Raw genomic sequence first — 25,795 nt, 5'->3', positions numbered from 1 at the left:
TATGAAATATGAGATCCTGGAGGAAATGGGAGAAAAAATAAAATACATTTTTGTAATAATGCCCAGAGATGATAGAGATGAAGGCCGAAGGACTGGCTCACTATATGAATGCAGTTAAGAGAAATGACTACACTAAGATCTACCATGACAATGTTGATGGGTGAGAGAAGTAGAATGTCTGTGTCAAATATAGGCAGAGGGTGAGGGAAGATGGGGTAGGGGGGCACTGGTGGTAAGAATTTGTACTGGTGAAGGGAGGTGTTCTTTCTTTGACTGAGGCCAAACTACAAGCATGTTTGTAATCATGGTGCTTAAATTAAAAGAAAATAAAAGTACTATAATTAAAAAAAGAAGTACATCTTAGGGGCTGGAGAGGTGACACAATGGCAGGGTGTTTGCCTTGGATGCGGCTGACCTATGACAGACTGCGGTTGATCCCCTGGCATCCCATATGATCCTCCAAGCCAGGAGCGATTTCTGAGCACAGAGCTAGAAGTAACCCCTGAGTGTCACCGGGTGTGCCCCTCCCTCCCAAAAGAAGTACATCCTATGGGGCCACAGCAATAGGACTGAGATGGTTGGGTGCTTGCCTTGCACACAGCTGATGCAGGTTCAATCCCAGGCATCCTATGTTGTCCCCAAGCCCACCAGCAGTGAGCACTGATCCAGGAGTAATCCATTTCTGGATGTTGCTTCAAAACATAAATTAATTAATGAATAAAGTAACTATCTTCTCAGATGAATACAATTTTTATATCTACTTCTGTCCCTTTTGTCTTTGAGGGAAAAGTATCCAAACTTGGAAATTTAAAAACAAATTTATATATAAATTTCAAATATTTGAAGATATTTATCAATTTATTATAAAATACAAACTTACATAATTTAAATACAGATATATGTAACCAAAATTCTATCAAGATTTATTACTGGAGTAATGATGGTAATCCATATTATAATATTAACTTTGCAAAGCTTTTGTGATTTTTTTCTCATTTTTATGTGAGATAATACATAGTGACTTTCTGAAACCACTGCAGAGTTGTTAATAATGAAAGAAATTTAAAAACCTTTTTATTACCCAGAGAATACTATATTGTGTTCTGCTATATCAATGCAAGTGTACAATAAGACAGACCAGCAAACCCAAAAATCTCAAGTAGAAAGAGAAAATATCCTGTACTTTTAAAGTCCCTTAAATAATAAAAATCCTTAGAATACTTTTAGGAGTTAATCTACATAAAGGTCATTTTTTCTCAGTAAATCTGTATGAAAGCTACTAACGAAATCAATTACTTGTTAGTATTATAAATAGATTTACTAACTCATGTCTATTTCCTCTGTTTTATATACAATATTTATAAAGATTAATGAGAAGTTGAGTAAATTATAAACAAATGTCTGACATTTCTTTAGAAGTATTTAGGAGTATTGTCCTATAAATAGGAATTAAATCTACTTCAATTTGAGATTTGGTTAAAAAAAGAGATCAGTGTCAAATGCAAATTCATTTGATATCAAATGGACATCAGAATAAGAGTTGGCGTTCTCACATGCTTGTGAGAACACATAAGAGAAGAAATTGTGAGAACCAAATAGAAGCCACAAAGCATCAGCAACTGAACAGTACAATTCAAAATGAGCAGAAAACAATCAAAAGGCAGCACTAGCATTCATGTAGATTGGTGGGTAAAATTAATGATAAAGGGAGATGCTAAATTTAGGGACCAACAAGACAGAACAGCAGGCAGTGTGTCTGCCTTGAACCTGGGTTTAATACTTGGTACTACATATAGTCCCCCCAGCCCCATCTGAATTGATCTCTGATTTCAGAGCCAGAAATAAGACCTGAGAGCTAATGGATGTGGTCCAAATTATCCCCAATCTCCCAAAATGTTTAATTCATATAAATATTTAGCATGACTAAAGAATGTTTAATGCAGACAAAAGAATGTTTACTGAACACAGCCAAGAAAGCAGTGAGAAAACCAGCAACCAGCAAGCATTGAGACAACCACAGGTAATCAGAGACCTCTGTGTGGCAAGAGGTAAATGGCATGAACAAGTGCCCTGAACAGGAAAAGCATGGAGGACAAAAAAGTGGTTGGGATGAGCTGCAATGAGGATTGATGATTCAGACACAAAAGCTTCTATTTCTGTAACTATAGCAATTTGCAGATATACTTACATAGGTATAACTATAACTCCAAAGACTTCTGGTGGTCCGTGCACTATTCTTACACACAAGACTAGAAGTTACTCAATATTATCTCTAACAGCTTCACAAAAGCTGACAGGGAAGTGTAGGATATAGTCTTTTATACATATAAAAGGGGCTGCCACTGACCACTGGTACAGAGGTGGAATTCTTCTGGAGAGGAAGTATAGTTTATAATTTCTTTAGATCCTTAGAAATAAATCTAATTATATGGTATATAACAGAGAAAGATTAAACATAATTACTACCACAAAAAAGAGCAATTTCCCTTGTTGAAAAAAATTTAGGTGTTTCATATATTATGATGAATACCTCTTCACTTAGTACAGTTACAAAGCAGTGTCTGTTCATATTACAAGTACAAATTGCCCAACCCAAAACATATCTTTAGCCCTGGTGGAAGAGCAAAGGCCACCTTCAAAATATTCATGTGTACATGACTCTTAGAAATATTTCCCCTTTGAACAGGGGAAGCAGAAATCTATGAAGAAGGCTATTTAAATATGCCTGATTTGCATTCATGTTCCCTTTGCATAACAATCATAACTAAGACTTCATTTTCTTCACAACCATGATTTATGAAGTAGCTAAACTATTTTATAATTTTATCAAAGACCAAGTGCATAGGTGTTCAGTTTTTCTGAGTTTCAGCCTGTTATAGGATGTACATAGGTTATAAATAAATGTGCCTTTGCTTTTTTATTCATCAACATGACTTGCAGTTGTTTATGTGTATAGGCTCTGAAGAAACAAGAGAGGCATAGAGTGATTACTTTTCAGACCCTCTGTTCCATGAAGTTTAGATACAGTTTTCCTGATGATTTACTCCTGAAATAAACATCTATAAACAGGAGTAACAAATGATTTTATGAGCATAGCTATCGATAGTATCATGTCTGATATTTTTTGTCTGTGTATTTTTGACAAAGAATTAAAACCACCAAAAGTTACTTGTCCTAATGTATGCCACACTTTGTTACCTAAAGAAATTTTCCTATGGGACCAGAGTAATCTCTTGCCTTATACATAGGGGATGTGGGTTCGATCCCCAGAATTCCTTATGATACCCTGATCATCACCAGGAATAACATCTGAGTGTAGAGACAGGAGTAATTTCTGAGCATTGCTAGGTGTGGTTCCAAAAGAAATACAAACAAAAGGAAATTCTCCTACATAGGATCAATAACTCAATGGATTGGAGGAGATACTCAGCATTTTACGCCTTGCAAAGCATGTTCATCCAGCGCACCCCTGTGAATGACTGAGAGAATCCCCTGAGCATTGCTGGGTGTGGGTCCTGAAACCAAAAACAAATGAATAAATAAAAGAATATTTCTAAAATATTCCATAAAAATGAACTAGAAATTGACCTTAATTCATACTGATCTGCAAAAATTTAATGAGGAAAATTGCAGCAGAGCTGATTCTGTTGTAGAACAGATAAGGACAGTGATTGGAATTCCTATTATGAGCATCATTACAGGTTGCTCAGAACAGTTTTGCATACATATACATGTAAGCTTAAGTGATCTGTATTCAATTTTCCTCTAGATGTCAAAGAATAATTCAAGCTAGACTACATAGTGATACTTTCTATCTTCTGAGATGTCATCCTAGATCTTTTAATGAGTATGTGTTAATGAGGGGGCCGAAGCAATAGAACAGTAGCTTTCATGTGACTGACCCAGGTTATATCCCCAGCATCCTATATGTTCCCCAAGAATTCACCAGAAGTAATTCCTGAATTCTGAGTAATAAATAATCCTATATTATTGCTGGGTATGGCCCAGAAGCTGAAAAACATATTTTATATTCTAGAAATGCAAAGGAGAAAGGTAAGAGGATATATAAAGACACTTCTGTGCTGCTCAAGCACACAATTCTGTATCAAATCAAAACATAAAATTGAATTGCGATTTTGTCCCTTAGGGAGGGACACAGACTTAGAAGGAAGATTTAAAATTTAATGAACTAATCACAATATTTAATATCATTTTGAATTTCTAATCCAAAATGCACACTGTCACCTCATTTTTACACAATAAACTAAAAACACTGCAGTTAGAAGTATAGTTGCAGAGTTATATATTTAACATACTATAATTTTCATCTATAAGTAATAATAACAGAGATAGTCAGCAATGATAGCAATTGCACACATCTTGGCTGTATGCAATTGAGACCCATTTCAGAGATTTTTGGCTATTTCCTCTCATTTTACTTTACTTGGAGAAAAGAACCTTATTTATGATTGGGTTAATACTGGTTTTCAACCGAAGCAAAGATAGCTTCCTCTTTACATGCTAAAGACTCACCTGGGTGGGAAGAATTCTAGATGAGTCCTTTGCCTTTGCTCCCCCTACCGATAGGGGTGGTTTTGGTTCCTAATAAAAACTGCAATTTTGACAGCCCCCCCTCTCTCATACACACTGTGATGTGGAAGCTTCTCAGACCAACATGTTTCACCCTCCTCAGGCTGGTTTGATTATTTCCTGTGGTGACCCATGTGAAAGACCTGCTTTCCCAGGGTGGAATTATGGTATTTGGGGCCCTACATCTGGTATGACAAACAGGGACATGAGAACAAAGACCTCAAGAATAGTAAATGACATAATACCCTGGTGTATTAAGGCCATAATCCTTCATGTATCAAGGTGGATTAAGGCCATTGTATTATCTTGGTTTTTGACTGAAGTGTAGGAAGTGTGTATGAAGTGGTAACATACATGCTGGACAGTTTGATGTTACTCTGGTGCATTCACATGGGGCCAAAATGCATATGAAAAAATGCTCCAAATCACTAATAATCACAGAGATGAAAATCTAAACAACAATGAAGTAACTCATACTACAGAGAATGGCACATATCACAAAGAACAAGTACAATTAGTGCTGGGGTAGATGCAGACAGATAGTGTCTCTTATTCACTGCTGGTGAGAATACAATCTAGCCTAGTCTTTATGGAAAACAATATGGATATTACTCAAAAAATCGGAAATTGAGCTCCCATATGATCCATCCATACCACTCCTAGGAACACAAAAAACACAATACAAAAATGCCTTGTGATAAACCTATGTTCATCGCAGTGCTATTTACAATACCCAAATTTTAGAAACGACCCAGATGCCCAACAACAGATGAGTTGCTCAGGAAATTGTGGTACAACTACATAATGGAATAATATGCAGCCATTAGAAAAATAGTCATGAATTTTGCCTATCCATGATGGACATGGAGATTATTATGTTCAGTGAAATGAGTCAGATAAAGAAGACAAATATAGAGTGATCTCACTCATCTGTGGGATATAAGGAAAATAAAACACAGTATGGGGATGATATTTAAAGTTAAAAAAGATGAGTATTAGGAGGACTAGTCCATGGTAGGAAGCTTGCCACAAAATGTGGATAGTACAGTTAGAATAGAGAAGGGTACAGTTAGAATAAAGGAAGTTAAGAACTTTAATAAGTTGGAACTTATCACTGTAAACAAAAATTGGGTGCTGAAAGGGAATAAAGTAAAATGCATGGCACCCCATCTTTAACAACAGTGCAAACCACAGTGTCAAAAAAAAAGAGTGAAGTAAAATGCCTCCCCCAAGAGGTAGATAGGGGATGACGGTGGGAGGGAATGAAAAGGGCATCAGGGTGGGTGAGAGGAAAACTGGGAACATAAGTGGATAAAATTGCGCACAGGTGATGGTTATTGTACATTATATTACTAACTCAATCATGAACAACTTCCACTGTAAAAAACTGTATATGAATAACCTTGTAACCCTGGTGTTTTTATAAAACAAATTTTAAAAAGAAGCCATCCCAGAGATGATAATTTGTTGTTCACAACAAATTAATGGAATTAACCAGATAGGTTATCATCTTCCAGTTCTAATACATCAGGTAAAGTCAATGCTAATGAAAAGTAATCTACTACTACTTTGGACTCAGAACCTGAAAGCTATTTAGTAACATCGTCTTCTCTTCCCCTACTTCAGCCTCCTTCAAGACTGCCATCCTATCTGTAGGATATCCTTAATCCTATGAGGTCTTAAATATGATCTCACTCAGCTGGTTTAAAAATGCCTGTACCAATATGTACCTAAAATATTATTGTCAACAATATGTAAGCCACTATGATCAAAATAAAAATTATATTAAAAAAGTCAAGAAAAGGAAGACAAAATTTTAATAAAATTATGAGCATGAAATAAGTGGAAAAAAATGCTTTTCTCATGTTTAGATATTATTTTGTTTTGTCAGAAAATAAATATTTTATATTCAAAAAAAATGCCTGTACCTCAGATAGACCAACATTCGCATATTGTACTGAGTACCTCACAGGCTGGATTGAGAGTGCACTTTGGAGTACTTAGAGTTTTCATATTATTGCTAAGATTTGCCTGAATTCTCTGCAATTTATGCAGTGGAAAAATGTGACTTAGTGATAAGGTTAAGACAAAACTCCACACTCTTAAGTCATTCTTGAAGTAGAATTTAAGGGGTTTGGTTGATTTAGGAGATGTCGATCAAAGAAGGGAAGTAGACTGACATAAGAAATAAGTTGCCATACCTTGTGCTAACTTAGCAAAGGACCACGAGATAGCTTGGGAAAAGATTGATGCTGATTGCAAATTTAAAGAAAGGTATAGAAATATTTTTCACGAAGTTTCTGAGCTGTATGCAGAATTTCTAAGAAAATGATGGATGAAATCTAGAGACAAGTTAGATGTAAGGAAAAAAATAGCAGCACCTAATGAGACAATTAGCTTTTGAAAATGCCAACGAATACTGCCAGGTGATCTTGTGCCTTTTTAGAGATAGGGACGATGTTATGGGATACTGAAGAGCTTGTCAAAATGATGTTTCTATAAAATAACAGGCACATATTGATGACACTGTGTCCTAGTTCATATGAATGCAAAGTCAAGAAAATCAGGATAAATCAGGCTATTGCTACTAGAGAATACAGAGCCTCTTGCAATACTACCCTTCAATCGCACCCCACAGACCATATTTGAGTTGCAGCAAGGGAAAACATAGGGCTAGAGACTGCAACTGGACTGGTAATCCTGTCTTGAGAAACTGGATAAGAGGCCAGTTCCAGTATTTGCAAACTCAGAGTAGATGTTTAACTGTGGTAAACTAGGGCATTTTCATAGAAACTGAAGGATTCTTCTTGGATCTGCCTTCTAGAAACCACAAGTTGTCGAATGGGGCATCCTTTCCAACCTTCCTTCAGTCTCCTTCTCGTTCCAGTGCCATCACTGTTTATCTGCCCTTTGGAACTAGCCAGAAACAGGTGCAAAAGTGTTTGGAAGCCATAGGCTTCTACTACAGAGCTCTCTATAAGTTTTAATGTCTTAATTTTACTATGTCTATAATAACTCCTTGATTGTTTTGGTCACCCCAGTACCACATTGCAATGCTATACTATATTAGGTTCAGGAAACAGGGCTCATTATGATAATGTCAGGTCAAAAATTCTAATCTATTAATTTTCTACTTGATTATGCCTGCTAATATAAAGTTTATGTCCATAGATAGCAATGAAATATTCAACTGCATGCTATAACACTTCTGCTATAGAGCTCATTCATTGAATATATTATTGTAATCTATTTTCAATTGTATGCAGTTTACCATTATACCATAATGCTCATGATTTTAGTTTGCTTTTAGGAAAGGAACCTGGAAGCTCAAGACCCTCTAGACAATTCTTCATGATGTAGATTCTTCTTACAGTGCTCATTACCTTATCACTTAGTTTTCTAGACCCGAAAATTATGATTGTTTTTATGAATGCTCTATAAACAATCTAACTCATGAAGCTTCTTAAGTAAAGTTTACCCTCACCAATCATGATTGGCCTAGAAAATTGAAAACTTCTCCATCTGACTTGTTGGCTTTATATTTTTAAGCTTTTTGTCCCATTTCACCTGGGTTAGCTTTTTAACTATAACCCATGGATTAAACTTTAGTATCTTTCTATGTGTTCACATGAGTGTATGTGTTGCCCACCTCAATATCTGTCTAATGTTCATCTGTAAAGTCTGTCTATGTTGTATACTGTCCTTTACCATGTTATGTATAATCCCTCTTTTTCCCCCTCACTAACCATCTTACAAATTATTTTCTAACCCTTCACTCTCTTGTCCTAATTTATTTTCCCCATTTAACCCTTTATACCCTCATTTCTTAAGGAAACAGAACATTCCACCTACCCATTCAGCTGCCAACCAAATCCTATAGTGAAAAGATAGATTCTCAGTCTGAGAAGAATCTGCTAATGTCACTGCTGCTCATTTGCTTTCAGTGGCCCCCTTTCCCTTCCTTCCTTTACTGTGGACTGTTGCTCATTACCAGATTCAGTATCTGAGAATCCCCCAGCTCAAGAATTTCCTGATATATGACTACAGGGAGCTATTTTTTAGACTCCACAAGACCAAATCACAGACTGATGCTGTGCTCCAGATCCCCCCAGACTATTTCAAAAGACTTAAAGGGGATATGTATATATCTTTTGAACATTTCTTTAGATATATTTTCTTAATAGGTATAGCTCTTACTGTCTATCTTCTCATGTAGCAGCAATTTCCTCCATTTTTTATCTATTTAGTAGGGAATTCAATTAAATAAGTTTCTCTAGTCTTCTGAGTTCACGTTAGAACCAGGTTATAGGGATTGTTTAGCTTGTTTATTTTACCCCCATATGCACCAGAAGTACCATGTGGTATTATTCCGTTTTGCATAGGCACATTCAAATGGGGAATTTGTATGTGTGAAAACAAGTTCCTATCTAATAGAAATAGGAATACATAGATATTATATTGCAGTGAAGACTTACACACTGAACATTTGCCATAGCTACGTGGCTTAGGCTTCAGAAGATCTGACATTGACCATTCACCCCTGAACCTTGGATCCCATCTATGGAAAAAGCACAGTTGTCTACATCAGCACCAGGAATTGAACTTCTACCAGGAAGCCCCTACTGCTACCTTGGCATTGGCTTCCTCCAGAGTGGGTTCATATGACACCCTGACAAATTGTAACAGCAAGAAACTGCTTTCAATGCAATATTCTCTGCATTGCCACCTAATGGTGAGATGAAAACAGAAGACATTCAGCATCACCTTGACTTCGACGTAGGATCTGTAGAGAAAGCAGGATCTCTAACAAAAACCTGACAGCAACAACTGTGATTGTGAAGAGCTTTTACTGGGACCAAAGAGAAAGACTTTGAAATTAGATAACTTAATATGCCTAAAGCCTGTAGTTGCTCTTATGCCAGAATTAATGGGTAAGGTCCCCCTGTTTGTAAGCCAAGATTTTTCCTTTCTATTTTCCCTATATTTTGCTGTACCTATGCAAACAAAAACGATTTTCACACACTTTTATATTGTATTTTTATCTCTTATCATTAAAAATAGCTTACTAAACCTTTTGCTATTGTATTAACAACTCTATTGGAGATACAATAATTTTCACAAATATACTTGCTACTGAACTTTTTTTCTTTCTTCTCTCCCATTTTATTTTATTTTTTTCAATAAATTTGCTTTCCTTATCTTGAAACAAATATATTATGATGAGTCAGGTCAACTATGTGATACACTTTCTTTAAATAATATAATTAAAAAAATAGAAACTACAACTCAATCAATCTGTCTTGGGTAACTGGGAAAGGGAACAGTGTCAAACTTTGCAGAATCAGGAGACACTCATGTCTGTAACTTTTCTTTTCAGCCCAGGCCAACAGAGCTATGAAGTTGCAGCCTACAACTTCAGGATATTTCCTGCCCTGAGACAGTAATCAAGACATTGGCTCAATGCCCCCAAGAAATTAAAATTTGGCATAAAAGGGCCAATCCCTCCAGGCACTGTAAAAATGCTCATAGGAAAAAGCCTTCTGATTTTTGAGGGAATTACTGTTCATGTGGGAGTAATAGATTCTGATCATGTTGAAGAAATAATTGTCATTTGGGTGCTAAATCTTTGGAATTTTGAGAAGGGAGAATACAATGCCCAGCTTCTGTTACTACTCTTTGTAAAGTCTGGCAATGATGATCGACCTAGCATTGAAGACTTCTGTAGCACTAACACCCTCACATCCTCTACTGATCCACTGCTAGCCTTTTTCTTTAGTATTACAAAGGTGAAGCACCCAATTATAAACCTTGAGATACATGGGAAGAAGTTTAAAGTTATATTTGACGCAGGTGCCAATGTTTCTATCATCTCCACAATACTGGGCCTGTAACTGGGCCATGCAAAAGATGGCCTGCAAGGAGTTAGTTCATTGCCTTCTTCCTCTGACTGAAAGAATGCCAGATGGTTGAAAAGCTAAAGCATTCCAACTCCTACCCAGATTGAAAATAGGCAATTCAAGAGGAAGCAGAAAGAAAACCAGCAGCAAATCCCAAGGTAAGAAGGAGAACAAACGAAAATGTCACCCTAAACTAGAGATTAGAGTAATCAGATTAAAAATTTCCATCCTATTTTTTGTAAAACTAGTCCATTTCTCACTGGACTTTAAAACTTAGAAAACACTTGTTACATGAACTCAGTTTACAATACCTGTGTAGTGTTGTGTTGGCGGATTGTTTCAACTAAAACTATTACCAGGAGCATAAAGGTAAATTGGCAGAAGAATTTAGCTTAATAATAAAAGCTCTGTGGGGAGGACAGTAAGGACATATTAGCCCAAAAGACTTTAAAATAATCATTGGGAAGAGCATGACCTCTTTGTAGGATACAGACAAGGTTAATATAAACTACTTTTATTTCTAAATGATCTTTATGAAAATCTGAATAAAGTAGATAATCAGAAAAGACATAAAGAGGAAAACAATGATTATCTTGATGACTAGAAAGCTGTAGAGAATGCTTGGCAGAGAATTAAACAGCTTAATGAGTCTAATATTGTTAAAAGTTTTCAGGTTCTATACAGTGGTCTTCTCTCTGATTGCCAAACCTAAACTGTAAACAATCCATCAGAGTATATAGCCCCTCTCATATATTACTCCTCCCCCCACTTCAGAATCCCTTCTACCTCCTCATCCCCCAATTTTGATCCATTATCCCTCCTTATTTAACCTTCTTTACCCTCAGTTCTTAACTCATTAGGCACCAAGACCAACCTCCTGCTCTAACAACCACCCAGCTCCTAAATGAAAAGACACCCTCTCAGTCCCATATCTCGTGCCCTGGCAAGAAACTACAACCAATTCACCTGCTGACTCAAGCTATGTGGCCCCCTCAAAACATGGACTGTTGCATGGTACCAGATTCAGCTTCAGAAAGACCCTCAGCTCAAGGACACTACTTGATCCCATAATGCTGCAAATCATGTCTCAAGACCAAGGCCTTGATAAAAAAATTGCCTTGGATTTCACCTCCCACAAGAATATCTCAAGGGGCCGGCAAAATGGCGCTAGAGGTAAGGTGTCTGCTTTGCAAGCGTTAGCCAAGGAAGGACCGTGGTTCAATCCCCCGGCATCCCATATTGTCCCCCCAAGCCAGGGGCAATTTCTGAGCATCAAACGGGTGTGGCCCGAAAAACCAAAAAAAAAAAAAAAAAAAGAATATCTCAGAAGACCTCCTTGGGAGGCCTATATTGTCTTTGTATGTTTAATATCTTTATAATAATGCATCTTAGGATGTTTATCCCAAATATAAAGGTACCCTCGTCCATCACTTGTTTTCTTCAATTACTTTTTTAAAATTCAGTTTTATTTATTTGTTCTATTATATATATTTTTTCCTTTATTTTCACCAGTTTTGGATCTGCTTGGTACAAAAGTCGAGAAGAAAAAGTCTTGCCTGGGATAAAAGCTCAGGTCAAATCCAGAGCACAAAGACTGTGTAACCTGTCATTCTTATCCACAATAGCACCAGGAACACAATATGACACCATACGCTTTTGTATAAGCACAGTATAAAAAAGGAAACCATATACACGGAAATAAGATCTTATCTTCTAGGGATAAGAACTCATACATTTTATAACACAGGGGCGCCTCCCACCCTGAACATGTGTCATGTGGTTACAACTCAGTCTCCATAAGATTGGACAGTGTTAGTACAACCCCAGACCCCAGATCCCAGATGTAGAATTGATATAGCTCCCTGTAACAACACCAGAAACCAAACTCCGCTGGGAAATTTCTAACACTGCTCTGGCACTAACTTGCGACAGTTCTGATATGACATCCCGACAACGAGAAAACGACAACTTGATCTAAGACCAGGTTGCCCTATCACATCACCTAATAATAAGAGGAAATCAGAAGACATGGAGTCCTTAGATCTGTGCAAGAACCAAGAGCGCAGGTCCGGCGAGGTGGCTCTAGAGGTAAGGTGTCTGCGTTGCATGCGCTAGCCAAGGAAGGACTGCAGTTCGATCCCCTGGCATCCCATATCGTCCCCCCCAAGCCAGGGGCAATTCCTGAGCACTTAGCCAGGAATAGCCCCTGAGTATCAAATGGGTGTGGCCCAAAAAAACAAAAACAAAACAAAACAAAAAAAAAACAAGAGCAAGAGCACTAACTACAAAAGACTGACTGTGACAACCATGACTGTGCAGAACTTATCTTGAGACCAATAAGAAAAACCTTACCCTAAGCTATAGCCTGAACATGTACAAAAATCAAGATCTCTAACTACAGAGGCTTGACTTTGACAATGAACTGAGCAGAACTTTTGGAACCATAAGGAAGACTATCCTAGGCTTCAGCCTAGGATCTGACCAAAAACCATGACCACACATTACAGAAGACTGATTACAACAATGATGGAACAGAACTTCTAGAACCTTAAAGACTCTATCCTAGACCTTGTCCTATGATCAGTGCAAATACCAAGACGTCTAGCTACAGAGGCCTGATTTTATCATCCACAACTGAGCAGAAAGTTTCCTGGCACCACAAAAAAGACCTTTAGTTGTGGTAATGAGCATGTACGGAGCCAGTAGTTGTTCCCATGACAGTATGCTTCAAGGACAGAGAAACCCTGAATATCTTAGGCCAAGGGAATTCCCTTTTTTAATTCTCCAATACTGTGCCTATGCAAAAAAAAAGGGGGGGGAGCACAAAACCTTGCCACACCAACAGTCCTTTTTTTTTTCTCTTCTTTTTCTTTTTTTTATGTTTCCTCTTTTCTCTTCTTTTTTACGCTAGTGGTTATTATTTGGTGATTCTTTTGCTGCTGGGTGCTTTTATTCTTTGGTAGCTGCTATAATTTTTCCCCTTTGTCCTCCTACAGCACAACCACACAATGTGAATCATCTTGTTTTACCTCATGAATTGAAGGAAAAATAAAAATGAACAGTACCAGTACCAAACAGCCATATGGACATTAAGTGGAATTAAAAAATGAATCGACTTAAACATCAAACCTAAAGTCAACAACATAATTGATACCCTGTCTACAACAAGCTATACACAGAGGGGAACGGTTTTACTAGTAGTCTACAGAACAAAGGGGAGATAAGGGACACATGCTGGGAAAAGGGATGAAGGGAGGAGAACAACACTGGTGGTGGCAATGGCCTTGATTCATTGTCACTATGTACCTTAAATACTACTGTGAAAGATTTGTTATTCACTCTTTGGTCACAATAAAAATTATTAAAAAAAATTTTGGGTCAGTTCAAACCCACAGTTCAGTGCCTCACCTGTCCAAAAGTCTTGGATATTTTAGATTTTTATACATCTATCTCTGCCATTAGCCTCCACAAGTAAATGTATATTACAGGTTATTTTCCAAGAAGAAATACTGATAGATAACAGGTTTTTATTGCAGTCACTGAAAAGCTAAGTGGGATTCTTAAAAAAAAATGATAGAAATTTGGAAGTAATCACCTGTGTATATAGTACCTCTAAAATGCTCTTCCTATGAGGACAGGCAGAAGCAAAATTACAACATATGTGGACTTCCCCTTGCAAATACATGACTTGCCACAGTATGTTATTAATTCAAAGAACAACTTGAAGAAATATAAGATACAGCAAGTTATAAGCTAATTGCCTCTGAAAAGATGTCTGTAAAAATGTTCTAATATTTTCACCCACAGAAATACAGGGAGAAGGAACATGGATGCTATGGACTCTCAGTACAGTGCTCATTATAAGAATGTTTTGGCAACTTGTTTTCAAATCAAGTATGTATGCAATAATGTTCTAATATTTTTGTTCACAGAAATCTAAGGGACAAAACTTGGAAGCCCTAGACTCTCATTACATGCTCAGTACTCTAAACTCTCATTACAGTGCTCATTATGAAATTTTTAGCAACTTATCAAAAGTCCTTTATGATAAGCTTAATACAGGATTTTGAAAAGCCAATTGGTTTGATAATGATGTATATATAATCTAACCTATGACACCTTTAAGACAACTTTACCCTTAACAGCAGTAAATCCTAGAAATTAACTATTATAGTAATTGGTTTAAAATTTCCTCATCACCTTACTTGCTAGCTTTATATTTATGAAGCACTTTGAGTCATTCCCATTTACCATTCTATATTGATCAGTTGTACATTTGTAACATATTGATCAATCAACTATTTATGTGTTTACATGTGTGTATGTGTGGCGGCCACCTTTATGTTATTCTAGTGTATATCTGTGTTGTACATAGCCCTTCTAATTTATCTTCTCCTGCATGCCACTTCTGAAAACCTTTTCTATTGTTTACCTATGTTCACTTATCCTGGATTTGTTGCTTTCCTTATTAATATTATGCAGCTGTTAAAATTAAGTCATAAAATTTGTTTATAAATGGATAAATATAAATTTATCTGAGCAAAATGAGTCGGAGAGAGATAAAAATAGAATGAAGACATTTATTTGTGAGAGATAAAGTGGATAATATGGTAATTATATCCAAGGATATAAAGGCAAGGGTCAGAAGGATCAATTCAAGGTAGGAAACTTGCTACAAAAAGCAGGGGAGAGCAGCTAGGTCAGAGAAGGAACCATGATGACAATAATAGTTAGAAATAATCTCTAAGGTCAGAACTGGCTACTGAAAGGTGATAAATTGTTATTCATAATATTTATTTTGTAGTCATATTGCAAATCATATTGGCTAGCAGGAAATAAAGAAGAAAGAGAAGAAAAATGTCTGCGACAGAGGCAGGCAGGGGAGAGGAAAGTGTGGAAAATGTGATATGGTAATAAAAATGGAGCAATGGTAGCCAGAAATGTGTACTGGTGAAGTGTGTGGTACATTGTACGACTGAAACACAAACAACTCTCTAATTGTATATATCAATTGTATTTATATAAACATAGTATATAATTTATATAAATATCTTATTTATATAATATTTTATTTATAAATAATTAATTTTCTACTTAACATTAGAGCCTAAGAGAAAACTTTTGCAATGAGAACACTTACTTTGTTCTTCTATTTTAATAAATATATAAAGTAAAGCATAAAAGTTGCCTTAGAGAAGGAAGAAATCTTGATTTATATGGATTATCCCAAATTAGCTGAGCTTTTCCTTAGCCATAGGTATAATCAGAGATGGTAGACTTTCATTGGACGTCCAGTTCAAAAAGGAGATTGTTTAATTCTTTATGTGTTTCTCTCCTCCTTGATATCAACATTTGTATTTTTCAGCAAAGACAATAAAATATGTTCCAACCTTTGGGACTTTGGTGGCTGGTGAATTTACTATTTCTCTTTTTATTCCCATCACAATGGAAAGTGGATCTATCTCATACTACAGTATATAAACAATGCCCTATAAAAACATTTTGTTTCCTTATTTATAATAGAAAACTAATATGCCATCCTTTTGAACTTGTAATTATCCATCTACGTTTGTGAGAGTCCATACAAGTATTATTCTTATAACCAACAATTTAAAACGTTCAATATCAAACACAACAGGAACATTTGTTCCTGACTTTTTTGTAAAGTATACAGTTATTTGATTATAATAATACCAAACTGGGACACATATGATCACAGAAATGTAAAAATCTGAATCTTTACCATAAAATGAAACTGAAAAACTATCTTTATGAAGACAATTATGTATTTGCTATTTTTCTTACATTTTTCTTAACAATGAATTTTTACACTTAAGAGTAATATAAGAGTTAGTAAGGATTTTACCTGAGGTCCTTGGAATTCGCTTTCTGCGATCTCGGAATGCTGCACCTGATTGTAGGGCTTCTAGAAGATTATCCATAACACCAGTCTCATCACCTTCTGGGTAAAGGGAGAAAGGGAGAAATCAGAATTAATCTTTTTTTTAATAAATTATCTTTATTTAAACACAGTGATTACAAATATAATTGTAGTTGTATGATTACAGTCATGTAAAGAACACCCCCCTTCACCAGTGCAAGATTCCCACCACCAATTTCCCGGATCTATTACTCCCCACCCCACCCACACCTGTACTCGAGACAGGTTTTCTTTTTCCCTCATTCATTCACATTGTTATGATAGTTTTCAGTGTAGTTATTTCTCTAACTGCACTTATCACTCTATGTGGTGAGCTTCATGTCATGAGTTCACCTACATGGGAAAATGGGGGGAAATAAGGGTTGGGATTAAGGCAGTAAAATATTAGAAATAAGATTTGTAGGACAGTATCAAGGTCACAATACAAGATGGATATTATGGATATATAAAATATATGCATACAATACTATCAATAGGAAAACAAGGAGAAAAATTCCAGTGACTGTCCCAACATAAACCAGTGCTAAAACGGCCCACCCTCCTCCCAAAGTGCATTCCCATTAGTGTAGGAAGAGGTAGGGGGGAAGCCTGAGGACCACTGAGTCCACCTGAACCCACTTCTGGCCATCTGAGCTGGCACCCAGGGAAGGCCTGGAGACAGGGGAAAAAGACAAGGATGGCTGGGGGCCTGCCAAGCCTCCCAGCACTCCCCAGGCCAGGGAGAAGGGCTCCGGAATGGGGCCTCCCCAAACCCCATACCTGGCAAGAGCTGGTCTCCAGAATCAAGGAGGAAACCGGAATTAATCTTGGAGCAATTAAGGTTAAACCACATAAAACCGAAAGGAAAAAATACTGTCATATTTACATACTACCAGAAAAATAGCACCAATCACAGCTCAGTAAGTCCTTAGACACTGACTCTAGTAACATTATGGAAAGATATAACAATCATTTCAAATTTACCTCTGACGCTATGTTTTGGGAACCACATTTGTCTTTCTTTGTCTTGAAACAAACTATATGAAGTAAATTTATTTGTATCTGCATGGAGGCAGACTATGATGGTGGGTGGGAAATTGCAGACACTAGTGAAGGAAAGGTCTCTGATAGTGTACTTAGTGTTTTAATATTTAATGCCAGAAATGATTGTATGAGGAGCAACTTGGTAAATCATGGTGTTATAATAAAAATTAGGGAAAATAACCCCCCAAATTCAAGGATTGTTTAAAGATACATTGTGAAAAGAAATAGCCTGCTGATAGCTCAGGACAAAAACTGGACTGTCTTGAGAGAATGGGAGAGTTAGAATTATTCTCAACAGCTTTTTTCTTTTTAAAAAAATTACTTTATTTAAACACCTGATTACAAAATTGTTCATGAATGAGTTTCAGTCAAACAATGAACACTACCTTTTCTCAGTGCATGTTTTCCACCACCAGTGTCCCTAATTTCCCTCCCACCTACCCCCTGTCCACTTCTAGGCAGATTTTTCACTTTTCTCTCTGTTACATTTTTCCCTTTTTGACACTCTGGTGCACTATTGCTAATGAAGGGGTACCATATGTATCACTTTATCCCTTTCAGCACTCCACTTTTGTCCAGTGTGACAGGTCAGTTCCAACTATCTTTGTCATAGTGGACTCTTCTCTACCATAACAACAATTGTGGCTCATTGTTGAAAGTTTCCTTCTTAGCATTGACTCAGCCAAATATGAGGCAGTTTGGAAAATAACAATAGCAACAACAACAAAAGAAATCATAGCAACAACAGCAAAAGAAATCATTTTAAATTAGTCTCAAAAGGTGCCGGAGACATAGCACAGCGGTGTTTGCCTTGCAAGCAGCCGATCCAGGACCTAAGGTGGTTGGTTCAAATCCCGGTGTCCCATATGGTCCCCCGTGCCTGCCAGGAGCTATTTCTGAGCAGACAGCCAGGAGTAACCCCTGACCACTGCCGGGTGTGGCCCAAAAACCGAAAACCAAAAAAAAAAAATTTAGTCTCAAAAATTAGCTTGGTGTATTCCATTTTGAAGTAGTATTTAGAGATTTACTTTGGGTGGGTGTATACCTAGCTCTCTTTCCTTGTTAGTGTACTGTACTCTGGAGATCTCTGCACTGGTTTTCAGGGTATGTATGTATGCATTTCTTTTACTTTAAGGGCTCTCTTTCTGTTTTTGAGAATTCCATATTCTGTACTCATAAGCTTTTTAATAAAAATAGTTTCAATTCATTGTCTACTCTGGAAAGATTCCTTACTGTGACCAATCTAAACACAAGGCCTAGTATAAACTGGGATCTAATCTAAGCAAAAAAAAACCCTATTTGACTAATTAAAAACAATATCTAGTATGATTTAATAAAGTTGAGTTGCTACTGTATTAATCATTACTTGAAGAAATGCATTTGCATTCAATGCCTGCCCAAATCCATATCCTCCACACATTTCAAAAATACTAACAATGCAAAAGAAAAAGAAAAAAAAAGTGACCAAATCATCTGAAAGGCCACATTTCATATTGGTGAGACATTAGCTAGAATCATCATTCATGCTAGAATGTTGGTATATTTCAAAACATTTTAATGGGTAAAAATGATGAAAATTTACGAGCAGAGTATTTGAAAATGTTTATAGATTTCACAATATATATTAATTCAGAAAAGTTTTTTTGACTCTTTAGTTTGAATATACTGGACAGATAAAGCTCCTATTAGATTTGTTGGATTTTGAAGACATTATTTGCCACAAATTTGATACTAAATTTGATAGGCCTATGAATTGCCTTAAAGTATAAAATGACTTTACAGTGGATAAATATGTGGTATTTTTTCATATGTGCTATAGGGTATCTGTAAAACAGGGTAATTAAGAGAAAATAAAGAGAGGGAACAAGAATAAGCTAAAGTCTGAGTATGGTCTTCAGAAACTTTGAGATTCTTTATTGGTGTAATCATATATTTCTAAAGTACATTCTCTGGGATCATATCTTAAATTAAAAAGTAAATAGCCACCCAGGATCAGGTTTGCTAACTCTGACCCCCTCAGATAGTTCCTAAACTGCACATACCCTACCTCAGCAGGGACACCCCTGTGACCCCTAGGACCACCATTAGGCACATAAGAACCCCCCTAAGGACACTCCACATGCTAAATGCCATCAGGTTGGAGAAAAAGAGAAAAAAATCCACAGGAAAATTCTGTCCAGGGTCAGATTTACGAACATGCCCCCTTAGTCCTCAGACAGCACATCAGTATCCTCATGAAGACAATTATAACTTACACCATATAGCTCTAGATAGGTCATACTTAATATTTCTTTCTCTTAGATAATCCACACCCCCAAAAAACAATGAAATGGTTTGCAATACCTCTACAATACTTAGATAAAGTCGTTGTCTAGAAAAAATAAAATCAAAATCAGATATACCTCTAGTCACTTTCAATACAATCAGTTCAGTAGACTGCTTTATTAAACACCCTGAAACTTTAGCATTACAAACCACCAAATGCAAAGAAACATGGGTAAACTAAGGAAGACATCTGTAGCTGGGGATATTGAGAGAAATCCTAGCAAGTTTCCAAGTCCACCAAAATACATGAGCCCAATATATGAGGACCTAAAATCAGCAACAAATGTTTAATAATAGAACTCAAGGAATCACTAGCCTGCAAAATTAAGAAATCTATAGATGAACAATTGATTCAACTCAAAGAAGAACTTGTACAGAATGACAGAATTCATACACATGGAACTAAGGGAAATAAAATACGTTAGCAAGCCATAATAGCATAATTGCACATGTAGAAAATTGCATAGAGGAACTTGAAGAAAAATTATAAGTCACCAAAGACAAAAAGTCAATAAAGAAACAAGAGATAACATTGGAAGAAAATGTTAGGTACTTAATGAAGACAAAAGAAAATGTCCAACTTATAGGAATAGTAGAAGGGGAGGAAAAAAGAAAGGCAAAGAAAAACTAGTGAGGGAGATAATAGAAGAGAAATTTCCCACTCTATGAAAAGAAGCTACTGTACAAATCCAAGAGGCAAACAGAGTGCCTAACAAAATAGACCCTAACAGAACAACACCAATACATATAGTAAAGAGATGAATTCTTTAAAGTAGTTAAGGAGAAAACAACTCTCAAGTATAAAGGAAAGAAAATAAGAATCAGACTAGACTTTCTTGCCCAAAAAAAATCTAGGCAAGAAAAGAATGGAATTACATATTTAAATATTTTTTTTTGGTTTTTGAGTCACAACCTGTGGTGCTCAGGAGTTAATCCTGATTCTGCACTCGGAAATTGCTCCTGTGAGGCTCAAGGGACCACATGGGATGCCGGGATTTGAACCACCATTCGGCTGCATGCAAGGCAAAAACACCCTACCACTGTGCTATCTCTTTGGCCCCAATATTTAAACTTTTAAGTGAAAGATACTTTCAACCTACAGTGCACTATCCGTTAAAATCTCATTTACATGGGATTAAGGATTAAAAATATTCTCAGACAAAAAGGAACTCACAATATTTGAGCTAACCAAACTGATGCTACATAAAAATAAAATCAGTACTAGATGATCAATTATCTTCCGCTATTCCTTAGAGCATAGCAAAAAATTATGTTGAGTTAATTCTTTATTTGTTTCTCACTTTTATCTTTTTTTGTTGATATAGAAAATTAATTGATGGATTCTGTTCTGGACTATCTTTCCTAGACAATTTGATAGTTAACAGCCTCTAGAAAAGTTATTAAAATGTTTTCTCTCAGGATATTATAGAACATTTGAGTTCTCTTTAGATTTCTCAGAAATGAGAGATACTGCTGTTTATTATGCAATGAAATTTACATTGGCATCATTCCATGAGAGAGAAATGCAATACTGACATAAAGCTCAAACATCTTTGTTGTATAATATATAACAGTTTTCTTTTTAATCTCTGGCTTGGGAGTCCTGTCTATTCTGCCAACATCTTTGAAAATGGCAGGCTAATTTTCAGTCAATCAAAATATATTTGACTCACTATATTTTAAAAATACTCTGAGGCTTCCATCCTTTTCATTATCAATTAAAATTTTCCTTATTATTCTAAAAATTATTTAACGGGTGTCTTGTATTTTTATAAAAGAAGAACCCATTACTTCTAAACAATATAAAAATCCTAAGAACTGTGTATAATCGCTTAATAGACTCATAGCATTTTGATCTTATCAACTAAGGTTTTAAGCAATGAGCTTAAAAAACTCAAACTGAAAAGGAGAATAAAAAAAAAAACCAGCAGGAATAGTGGCAGGTAACTATCAGATATGGGGTGGGAATAGATGAAGTGCCAACTTTAAGCCATGTCATTTTGTGTACCCATAAAAAACACAGCTGTGAGGCAAATAAGAACAACAAAATCATTGGCAGCAAGGTGGCAGTGGTCACTTTCTGACATGGAAGGCACACAGAAGGCCACATCAGTGAGTGAACCCCAAAAAACATTATTGTGAGGCAAAAAAGCATGGTGACAGGAGCAGGTCCTGCTTTGACACAGGGGAAGAAGACATTTTAAGCTATATCAGTGAGTGAGCCAAAAAATAACACAGTCGTTAGGCAAAAATAATATCAGAGGCAGCAGGTTCCTCTTAGACGGGGAAAAGCTCAATATAAGCCAGGGCAGGGAGTGTGCCCAGGAAGAGCATGGCCCTTGAGATTCATTATATGGGCAACTTTACTTCTAGTCAATGAGCCCTACCAAAACACAAAAAAGACATCACCACACTGCAAAGTTAACAATGTAAAAGCAATGCGGAACACCACAATACTCAGGGGGAAAATATGGTAATTTGGAAATACAACTAGTATCAGCTACCTCTGTAGTCTATCTGATACTTTAGAGGAAAAGTGTTGAGATGTTCAAATAACTCAAAGTTGGGGATGCTCAAAAAAACTCACAGAAACCATGGAATGAACAGTCAAAGGACTCAAGAGGATATGAGTGTAAAAATGAGAAAATTTCAAACAAAAATGACAGAACTGAAGAAGGTGATAGGGTAAATTAAAAGCTCACTGGAAGGCCTCACCAACAAAGTAACAACTTCAGAGGACAGAGTAACGGTAGCAGGGGTCTCAAACTCGTGGCCCGTGGGCCGTTTGCGGCCCTCCATACAACATTTTGTGGTCCTGCCTTAGAGGAATCTTTTTTTGTTTTGTTTTGTTTTAGTTGTTTGGGTCACACCCCCCAATGTTCAAGGCTTACTGCTGACTTTGCACTCAAGGATCACCCGTCTTTGCCTCCTGTGGCCCCCAGGTAAATTGAGTTTGAGACCCCTGGAACTGGAATAAAAGCTGCATAACAACTCAAAACAACAAAAGTTGGAAAACAGCCTTAAAATGAGCAAACAGAAGATGGAAAAATCTGCACAATTAAAAATATGACAATAAATAGAAGAATCATAAGGGTCCCAGAGATCCAGAAAAATATTCCAATGAAAAAGAATTAAAAGTCAAAGACTTTATTGCTGAAAAGTTACCAGACCTGGGAAGTGAATACACTGTAAGCCAAAGAGTACCATTAAAAAGAGATCCAAATAAAAGCACCCCAAACACATCCTAGTTACAGCGATAAAAAACATATGTTATTTCCCTTTTTTGATCTTACATGTAAAGAAACAAACTTAAATTTTGCAGAATATTTATCACAAGCAACTGACCAGACTCAAAGACAGTGATGAGTTATAGTTAAAATCTCAATGGAGGGGCCGGAGAGATAGCACAGCGTTTGCGTTGCAAGCAGCAGATTCAGGACCTAAGGTTATTGGTTTGAATCCCAGCATTCCATATGGTCCTCCGTGCCTGCCAGGAGCTATTTCTGAGCAGATAGCCAGGAAGTAACCCCTGAGCACCGCCGGGTGTGGCCCAAAAATTAAAAAAAAAAAACTAAAATATAAAAATGGAATGAACACCTCACAATAAATACTTCACACAGTCAGACTTCCATTCATATTTTATGGAAGGATACACACAATTTCAAGGGTATAAAACAGTTCAGGAACTTTACATATTCAAAATAAACCTTAAAGAAGAATTGAAGGGGCTATATTAAGGTAAAATAAATACCATAAAGACACCAAACTTCTATAAAAATATGGTACAAAATACCATTATAATCATCTTTCTCAATGTCAATGAACTAATTGCACCAGTTAAGTGAATTACAGAGAAAAAGATTATCATCTGAAAATTAAATAACTCAGTACTGAAAAAGCAATGGGTCATATATGAAATAAAATATTCTGAGAATTAATGAGAATGAAAATATAAATTATCAGAAGTTGTGAAATACAACAAAAGCTGTATTAAGAGGAACATTTGCAAGCATTCATCAGGAAGGAAGAAAGGGCTTAAATACATAAATAACACCTTTAAAAATCAAAAAGGATCAACAAAATGAACCAAAAATAGGCAGGTGGAAGAAACAATAAAACATAAGAAGCAATTAATGAACAGAAAACCAAAAATAAAAAATTCAAAACATCAATAAAACCAAGAGTTAATATTAGATAAATAAACAAAATCAGTAAACTATAAAGACTCACAGAGAGAGAAAATAAACTGATCAGGAATGAAAAGAGGAAGGTCACTACAGATAGTATAGAGATTCAACGAGTAATAAGAGATTACTTTGAGAATCATTTTGATTCAAAACAAGAAAATCTTGAAAAATTGGTAAATTCTTGGACTATTATAACCTCACAAGGTGGAACCAAGATGATCTAGACTGATTATCTGAAGAGACCTCTCACTATTGAGAAAATTTAAACGGCAATCAAAAGTCTTCCCAGAAACAAAAACCCAGGCCCAGACGGATTAATTAGTAAATGCTTTCAAACCGTTCAAGAGGAATTACTGCCAATCCTTCTCAGGATTTTGTCTGTAAATTGAGGAAACAGAAACAATCCCAAATAGTTTTTATGAAGATAACATTACCATGATACCCAAATCAGACAGATATGCCAGAAAAAAAGAGAATTGCCGACTGATATACTTGATCAACACAGCGGCAGAGATCCTCAAGAAAATTCTAGCAAATAGAATCTAAAAGCTAATCAAGAAGATAATACACAATGACCAAATAGAATTTGTTCCAGAGATACCTGGATGGTTAATAGATACAAGTCAATCAATATAGCTTATCATATCAAAAAAGAAAAAATACAAATCAAATGATCATATCAATAGATGCATATAAATAATTTGTCGAATGCACGGCAATTGGACTTGGACACGTCCCTTGATACCCCCACTTGGCATTTGGACATGGGCATAGTCCTTGAATACCTCCACTGTAATGACTGTTGAAACAGGACTCGCCTCTTGGTCATGCCCTCTGTTATGTCGGGTATAAAAGAAAAAAATTGAACTACTGCGGGGAGTGGGAGGGAGTAGGATAGTGACCAGAGCAGAACCTGATGGTCCGCAGAGGCCAGAAATAAAGCATCAGAAAAATGATGCTTGCTTCGTATCTATTCATTTTTCTTTCTTTTTTTTTCAGGGCCTCCCCCAGCCACCTCTGTCTGGTGATATTCCCCTTCCTCTTTTGGAAACCCCTGGTTGGTGGCAGGTTTCAGACTCCAGGAGGAATAAAAAAGACAGTTTTTCTCCTCTCTTCTCTCTGTCCTGTGCAGTCGCTACAGTCAAGGTCCAGCACCTCTTCATGATAAAGAAATACCAACAGCCACAAGGCCCATGAAAAATGCTTGATATCACTAATATCAGGGAAGTGCAAATCAAATCAACAACATGATATACTATCACACTGCAGAGAATGCCACAGACCACAACAAGAAGAACCAGTGCTGGTACAGAAGCACAGAGAAAGGGATTGCTGGTGGGAATGTAGATTGGTTCAGCCTTTTTAGAAAACAATATGAATATTTCTCAATAAAATAGTAATTGATCTTCCATATGATATAGTAATACCATTCCTAGGATATACCACCAACCTCCTAAAAGAACCAAGCAGAAAGTCCTTTGCATTCCTATGTTCATTGTAACAATATTTACATTAGCCAGAATTTGAAAACAATCAAAAATCCTGAGAACAAATGATTCACTAATAAAACTGTGGTACATCTACACAATTGAATATGATAAAGCTGTTAGGAAAAATGAAGTAAATATATTTCATTTTAACATGTATTGATAAGCAGCTTATTATTCTGAGTGAAATGAGTAAGATGGAGAATGATAGTTATAGAATAATCTCATTCATTTATGAGATATAAAAATAAAAGATAGTATGGTAATTATGTCCAGGGACTATAAAGATGAGGGAAAGGAGGACTAGTTAATGGTATAAAGATTGACACAAAGAAGGTGAATGCA

At 36.3% G+C, this 25,795-nt stretch overlaps 1 protein-coding gene across 1 annotated transcript in view; it reads right to left on the bottom strand.

Annotated features, from left to right (window-relative positions):
* The window catches only part of DIAPH2 (diaphanous related formin 2), a 370,213-nt gene that overhangs the window by 39,612 nt on the left and 304,806 nt on the right, over window positions 1-25,795 (bottom strand). The window contains exon 26 of the mRNA XM_049766649.1: window positions 16,354-16,449. Within this exon, the coding sequence (XP_049622606.1) occupies window positions 16,354-16,449 (96 nt within the window). The remainder of the gene's footprint in view (window positions 1-16,353; window positions 16,450-25,795) is intronic.

This window comes from Suncus etruscus, chromosome X, assembly GCF_024139225.1.
Source record: "Suncus etruscus isolate mSunEtr1 chromosome X, mSunEtr1.pri.cur, whole genome shotgun sequence".
In the NCBI taxonomy this organism is placed as follows: domain Eukaryota; kingdom Metazoa; phylum Chordata; class Mammalia; order Eulipotyphla; family Soricidae; genus Suncus; species Suncus etruscus.
Note: the sequence above shows the minus strand (reverse complement) of the source record. Positions and strands in the feature narration are given on the sequence as shown.